The sequence below is a fragment of the Kogia breviceps genome, chromosome 2 (assembly GCF_026419965.1).
Source record: "Kogia breviceps isolate mKogBre1 chromosome 2, mKogBre1 haplotype 1, whole genome shotgun sequence".
NCBI lineage: Eukaryota > Metazoa > Chordata > Mammalia > Artiodactyla > Physeteridae > Kogia > Kogia breviceps.
Window position 1 is genome coordinate 144968528 of NC_081311.1, and position 7462 is coordinate 144975989.

At 56.4% G+C, this 7462-nt stretch overlaps 1 protein-coding gene across 1 annotated transcript; it reads left to right on the forward strand.

Moving 5' to 3' along the window:
* The first annotated feature begins 3272 nt into the window (after positions 1-3272).
* On the forward strand, positions 3273-5030 carry HOXD11 (homeobox D11). The gene is made up of 2 exons (XM_059055321.2): positions 3273-4047; positions 4795-5030. Exons 1-2 carry the CDS (start codon positions 3273-3275, stop codon positions 5028-5030), a joined length of 1011 nt encoding a protein of 336 aa, XP_058911304.1.
* Positions 5031-7462: the final 2432 nt, after the last annotated feature.

The window sequence follows — 7462 nt, forward strand, 5'->3', positions numbered from 1 at the left end:
ATTCATGTCTGTGGAGTTGGAGGGAGGGTGTGCCCCTTCATCCCGCCTCTCCCAGCTGCATCCACCCCCCGTTAGTGGGGAGGGGGGGCTCGGTGCCTGTCCGACCGTCCTTGGACAAAGGTAATCTCCCCACATTTTTGTTCTTCAGTCACTTGACTTAGGGAGCCCATTCCGAAGGCTCTGCAGGGAAGGGACTGGCTCTGGGCGCTTTCCCCGCGTTTCCCCTCTTCTTTCGTTTCCTAAAAGAGCATAAATAATTAAAGTTTGGCAGGGAGGAAAAGCTTTCTTGCAGAACTGTAGTGGCAATAAATGAAATGACTCAGAATCCCTTCCCCAGTCAGCTTTTACGAGAGCTGCCAGACAGTGTCTGTTCACGTTCTCCAGATACCAGGGGCGCCCTGACAAAGTTAAGGTCAAGTTAGTGTCTTATCTTGGGTGGCTCGAAATTACCGCATCGCGTCCGGGCGCTGCGCGGAAAGCTACCGCTCGCGGAGCTGCTGGCTGTGCCCGGAGGGTCCGGTGCGCTCCCTGCGCTTCGAGTGGGGCCGCGCAGGCAAAGACAAGGCCACAGCTCTGGGATCTTCACGGTAGGTTCTCGAGCGGGACGCGCGGGTCGGGAGGCTGCGGTTTTCCTTGGGTTTCGGGGAAAGGATGGAGGAAAAAGCTGGGGCCAAAGGGCGAAGCGGGCTGGGCCCAGAACGAAAGCCTGGGCTTGGGGGTGGGGGTGGGGGTCCTTGCTAACGTGCAGAGAGGGGCCAGCCGCCCCTTTCCCTGTGCACCCGCGCGCCGCTGCAGATGGCGCACCCTCCCCCGCCAAAGCACGGCTCCAGCCCGAGCGCCGTCGCCATGTCGTTGAACTTGAATGGTTCGTCCTCCCCCATTTCCCTCTTTAGCTGTCAGCAGACTCCACTTTGGGGGCAGCGGGCTGCCTGCGCCCCACCCGTGCTGAGAGAAGGTACCACAATCTTGCGCACTTGCAGACACATAAAGACCCAGCCGGGGGCCCCTGCGGTTCCTGCCCTGGGTCCTGAGCAGCCCCTTGGCTTGTGTGCAGTGTCCGGGGAGCCATTTTAGGAGACAGATCCAGGGGCGTCGACTACGAGCCCGAAAGGGAGAGAGGCTTGCGCCGCGGATGGAGATGGGCAGGCAGATAAGTGTGCCGGCGGTCTGGGCTAAGGAGAAGGGGGCGAGCTGGAATCTGGGCGAGAGTGCCAGCTGCGTGGAAGGTGCACACAGGATGGGCAGTTCTGAGGGGGGGGGGGCTTCTTGCCCTCCAGTCCCACCGACCTGTTTGCCCAGTGTTCTGAGGGAAGCTGAGATGGGAGGGGGGCGAAGGAGAGAGAGTGGGAGGGAGAATGGGAGGGAGGAGAAAGAAGAGGAAGCGGGGAACATTGGGCAGAAAATAGATATGAGCTCTGATCACCCGCCCTTTTCTGTCTGTCGGCATGGTGGGCAGAGCTCACGGCACCGGCACTGCGGCGGCCGGGCCCAGGATGGGAACCAGCTTCACAACCTGCACTGCCCGTCCTGGGCGTAGGGCTGAGGCCCAGGACCAGTGCTGGGATTGCCTGGCAGAGGAATCCTGTGGAGAGGGGCAACTTCCTGCCCTCGGTTCTGGGATTTGGGTTTGGGGAGCTTCTTTCTGAGAGACTGATTTTATCTTTGGAAAACGCTAGCTTTCCCAAGGCGAGAGCCCAGGCCTCGCCTGGACCGCCCCCCCAGGCTAAAAAAGAGGGACGCAACCACTTCCTAGGAGAGTGAGGCCTTGGGGCAAGTGGATGGGGGGCCCTCAGAGCCGAGTGGAGAAGAGGGGCTTGAACAAGGAGACAAGAGCTTCTGAGAGCCTGCCCCCCATACCCCAGAGCCAACGGACCTCTGGGGGCCCACAGTGATCCCGCAGGCCCTAGGGTGCCACAGGAGCCTTGGAAAGGCATGGCACGGATGCGTAGGCCTTGGCGGGGCTCCGACACCGAGAAGGGGCTGGATGTGAGGCTAGTTGGTCCCAGTCCAGGCCAGAAGGCTGAGAGGGTGAGGAGGGGGGAGGCACCGGCATTTTGTCTCCGCTTGCGGGAAAGTGGGAAGCCAGGCACCTTGAGAGTAGAACTCCAGATCCTTTTGTTCATCAGACCTCCCAGCTTCTAGAGGGCCACGGGGTATCTTCGCTGGCTGAACTCCCTTCTTGCTTTAGCACTGGGAGAGAAAAGGCAGAGAGGTGACAGGGAGAGAGATAGAGGTGGTGACACATAGCTTGGGGAAAGGAGGAGAGGATCAGGGGAAAGACTGAGACAGGAAAGGAGTGGAGTAATAAGAGGAAAGAAGAGGGAAAAAAAGGAAACGGGGAAGTGAGAGAAGAGAGGACAGGAGAGAAAGAAGTGAGACGAATGAAGGGAGACAAGGAAGGAGAAAGAGAGACAGAAAGGAGAGAGGGCGACAGGGCCGAGTGGGCACCGAGGCCCTGGGCCGGGTGAGCTCCTGGTAGGGTTTTGGCGTGAGTTTTTTGAGGCTGGCATTCGCGCTCCCGGTCGTCCATGGAGAGAGCCAAGTTACTCCGCAGCGTAAGCACTGGGAAGAGAAATATGTAAATCAGGGCTCCTTGCGCCCCGAGAGAGGCGCAATTACGCCTCTTGAACAAGAAGCAACAAGCTCCCGGCGGGCAAACTGAAAAGGGTGGCGGCGTCGCGGGGGAGGGAGCGGCTGCAGGAAGGGGTGTGGGGGGTGGGAAACTCACACCCTCACACCCAGTCCCCTGTGCCCGAAGCTGGGGCTCCCCCCTCAGCTCTCCGCTTCTTTCCCTTCCCCCTTCCTCCGCCTTCCTCCCCCTCCCTCCTCCTCCCTGCCGGCCTCGGTCCGCGTACTTAAAGGCGCGGGCGGGCGCGGGCGGGCGGCCCAGCCGGGCGGTGGCAGATGCACCCAGCAGTGGCAGCCGACGGCGGCGCACAGGTGACCGGCCTGAGGCAAAGCCTGATCAGGGGGCGCCCCGGGGAGAGCTGGCTGGAGAGGGAGGCCGATCCGCCCCCAGCAGCGCGCGCGTCTCGGCGCCAGGAACCGTTCCGGAGTGTGTTGGCGAGCACTGATATAGATATAAGGACATTTCTCTCCATGGCGTCACGTGACATAATTACCACCAGAATCAATCAAGATGAATAGCACGTCAGCTCCCGGTGGGGATTTTTGCTTAGTTGATCCTGGCCCAAGCCTCTTGTGCAATCGATGGCTCAGGTTGGCGGCGCGGGGAGCGGCCCGGGGCTCGCCGGCGCGCACGCCGCGGAGCCATGAACGACTTTGACGAGTGCGGCCCGAGCGCAGCCAGCATGTACCTGCCCGGCTGCGCCTACTATGTGGCCCCGTCGGACTTCGCCAGCAAGCCGTCGTTCCTGTCACAACCGTCGTCCTGCCAGATGACTTTCCCCTACTCTTCCAACCTGGCGCCGCACGTCCAGCCCGTGCGCGAAGTGGCCTTCCGCGACTACGGCCTGGAGCGCGCCAAGTGGCCATACCGCGGCGGCGGCGGAGGCGGTGCAGGGGGCGGTGGCGGCGGCGGCGGCCCCGGCGGGGGCGGCGGCGGCGGCGCCGGTAGCTACGCTCCCTACTACGCTGCAGCGGCGGCGGCGGCGGCGGCGGCGGCGGCGGCTGAGGAGGCGGCCATGCAGCGCGAGCTGCTCCCGCCCGCGGGCCGCCGTCCGGATGTGCTCTTCAAGGCGCCGGAGCCGGTGTGCGCCGCGCCCGGACCGCCGCACGGCCCCGCGGGCGCCGCCTCCAATTTCTACAGCGCCGTGGGCCGCAACGGCATCCTGCCGCAGGGCTTCGACCAGTTCTACGAGGCTGCACCCGGGCCCCCGTTCGCCGGACCGCAGCCCCCTCCGCCGCCCGCGCCGCCGCAGCCCGAGGGCGCCGCGGACAAGAGCAACCCCAAGACCGCGGCCAGTGGCGCCGGGGGAAGTCCCTGCGCCAAGACGACCCCCGGCTCGGAGCCCAAGGGGGCGGCAGAGGGCGGCGACGGCGAGGTGCCCCCGGGGGAGGCGGGGGCTGAGAAGAGCGGCGGCGCAGGTAGGCACCGGACGCGGGGTGGGCGGCTGGGCTCGGGGGCCGCGGGCGCGGGGTGGGGGGGGGGCGGAGGGGGCCTCCCTCTGCTTGCGCAGTTTTATGTGCTACTTTATAAGCGTTCGAAGGGGTTTATACATCCTATAAGATTTCCCGGGCCGTTGTAAAGCGTGTTTACGATAGGAAACCAATTTAGGTGGGCTTAAGGTAGATTTCGATGAGGACGTTAATCGCTGCAGAGAGCTTTCCCCCAGTTTTGTGTGTGCGGTGAGGGGGGTTGGTCCTAGAGAGACCATGGAGGGAGGGAGGGAGGGAGGAAGGGAGGAGAGATTTCAAGCCAATTTGTGAGTGTGGACACTCGAGCCTCCTGCTTTTAAAGGCGTGGGGGGGGGTGTGGGGAGAGTTTGATGCTTGAACTGGACTTTATCCAAGCTGCTGGCTGCCCGGCGCGCTCGTGTTTCTCTCCCTTCCGAATCCAACTCAGAGCCTGCCTCGCTCTCTGCTTACCCACCTCGATGCCACGCCGTGTGTGTGTGTGCACGTGTGTGTGTCTGGGCGTGAACATACGTCCACGCCCGCACTCTCTCCGGTGACCGCCCATATATCATCCCCCACGACGCAGGCAGGGCCTTTCAGCGGCAGCAGGGGACGTCCCCAACGGGCCGAGGCCTGGCCCTCACGCGGGTCCGGGCGGGCGGCCGGTGGGTGGGCAGGCAATGGCCTCTCTCACCTCTTGGTTTTTTTGCCTTGCAGTGACCCCTCAGCGATCCCGAAAAAAGCGCTGTCCCTACACCAAGTATCAGATCCGCGAACTGGAACGGGAGTTTTTCTTTAACGTATACATAAACAAAGAGAAAAGACTCCAACTTTCTCGGATGCTCAACCTCACTGACCGGCAAGTCAAAATCTGGTTCCAGAATCGCAGAATGAAAGAAAAGAAACTGAACAGAGACCGTCTTCAGTATTTCACTGGAAACCCCTTATTTTGAGAGCTCCAGGAAGCACCCCTCTCCCCTGAGCCCCACTCACCCACTCTCCTCCCCATCAGCCTGCCCTGGGCAGGCCCAATGTCCTTGGGTTTAATGACGCCTCTTCTCTGTGGAACTCCACGATTCCTTCCCACGGTCAACTCGGGACCTCCCAGCGACCACTGCAGCCTGCGGACGAGGTCGGGGACTTGGCCGAACGGATCCTAATAAGGGGAAAATGGTAAATGCAAACGTCCCTTTACAATTTTACCGCCAGTGCGCTGTTGTTCTCCCTCCCTCTCTCTGAGCTCCCTTGGGCACGATGTGGGATCTGTAGAGAGTTAGGCCGAGGGGCTGGAAGGCGCTTGTTTTTGTTCTGAGTTTAAGGGACTGCATCCCTTCCCCTTGGTGAATGCAGATTATTTAAACTCTGGGGAATGTACCTTTGGTCTGTCGTATCAAGGCATGGGTCACTGTCTTTTGTGTGAATAAATGGTTTCTAGTAAAATGGAGGTTACAGCTTCAATACACTGTATGAATTTTCCTCTTTGAAGAAGTTTAGTGTCTGATTAGGATATTTTAGTGGCCAGAACCTTCTCTTCCAAGCAACTGAAAATCAAGTGAAATGCTTTTTAATCTCGCTAAATTAAGAGTCGTTCCCTCCCATTCTTTCTAGGCTGCACTGGCATTAAAAAACACTTTAGGAATGAATCTCTGAATTGAAAACGTGAGCCAGCCACACTGGTGTGCTGCCTTCTCCAGGACATGAGGTTGGGGCGGCAGGAACCTAAGAAACAAATCTCCTTGCCCACCCCACCCCCAGTGTAGTAAACTTGGAATTTCTGAGAAAACAAAAGAAACTTTTAAAAAAACTGCTTAGGAGCTCCAAATTCACTCTTAACAAGCTGTCAAGGAGGAAGGGTCCCTTAAAAGAAGAAATTAAAATTAGAACCTCTCATTGGAAAAAAAAAAAAGTTTAATAAAGGGAAGGTATCAGTGGGTGGAGAGGGCCTGGGTCCTTGTTGGTGTCACATGGGCCTGGAGCAGAGAAGGTAACCCCTCCTCCTTGGAAATAAGGCCCAGGGCTGCAGACCCACTTCTCACCACATTTACTGCTTCAAGGTAAAGAATGTGGTAGGGGCCGCACTGCACTTTATGTTGCAGGGCCAGGCCAGGCTGTTTACAAAACCTTGAACTGTCTAGACAACACCATAAAAGCCAAAGTTCTAAACAGCTTAATTGGGTTATATTATACACCTTCTGGTGGGCCCAAAGGAGATTTCCGCAATGTGCAATAAACTGGAAGAGTGAGAAGAGCTTCTCTTTCTCTGAAAAGAATAAAGTGAATCTTATGACTCGTAACCTCTGTAAGACCGAAGTCAAAAAATAAATCCATAAGAGGCACAGCACCCCATGCATCTTCCAAGGGGGCATGCATTTCCAAATGCAAAATTTTTTTGATTACCAAAGCTTTTGGGGGGAAGGAAAAACATAAGTGCATAAGTGTATGCCTTTGAACTTCCAAAATGTCAAGGTCATCACCTTTAACCTTTCTGAATAATTAGGTGCCTTAAGGTTCTTCTGTGATATTCAACTGCCACCCACTGTCATGCACACATGCTCACACACATCCAGACCCCCACACACGTTTATGACCACACAGAATCATATCGGGGGCTCACCATAAATCTAAGCCAATTCCTAATTTCAGGATCAATAACCTTAATTTCCCTTCAAACATTTGTGTAATTCAATAGCAATTGACTGCTTTTAAAAATACTGGTTATATTAAAATGTCTACCAGCATGCTTTTAATACAGCTAGGAAATGCTGGGATTGTTTTGTTTTGTTGTGTGTGGGGGGGTCATAAATAGCAGTCCTTTAGCTCTGATGAAGAACCGAGGTTTTAAAAGCAGATATTTGAAAAAGGAAGGTATTACAGATTTACTTCGTTATATTTGAAAAAATTTGTCACCCTAACAAATAAATTATTGCACTTCCTATGATATGGAACAAAAGAAAATATATTTATACTGTTTCCAAAAATGTCTCAACCTTTGGTTAAAGATGCAATAGAAACAAAGCCTACAGTGGAATAACTTCGTTCAGAAGGGGATTCCTTTGTTTGGAATTCTAGGCATCCGTTACAATGTCAGTGCCCTAGTAATGTGATCGTTCCAGGAGATTAAAACTGGTTTATTTCTTTCTCTCTCCATCTATCTCTCGCTCTCTCTCTCTCTCTCTTTTAAACTGCGTCTAAATGTAGCAAGCTTGTATGTCTACCACCGTAGAAGAGCCGAACCTAGAGATGCCATTTCGCGTTTGCCTGGCCTTGGAGAGCCACACGGGGGCGTGCTCACGTTCCAGAAGCCGCATTTGTCGGAGAGACAGCGGTACCATATCTTTCCAATACTGGATTCTAATAGCGGTTAGAAATTGCTGAGGTGTTTGAT

What these genes read in the sequence shown, in the direction of transcription:
- HOXD11 (XM_059055321.2), top strand. Translation starts at nt 3,273, where the DNA reads ATGAACGACTTTGACGAGTGCGGCCCGAGCGCAGCCAGCATGTACCTG. An exon ending in TGAGAAGAGCGGCGGCGCAG is followed by an intron (nt 4,048 to 4,794) that starts GTAGGCACCGGA and finishes TTTGCCTTGCAG; the next exon opens with TGACCCCTCAGCGATCCCGA.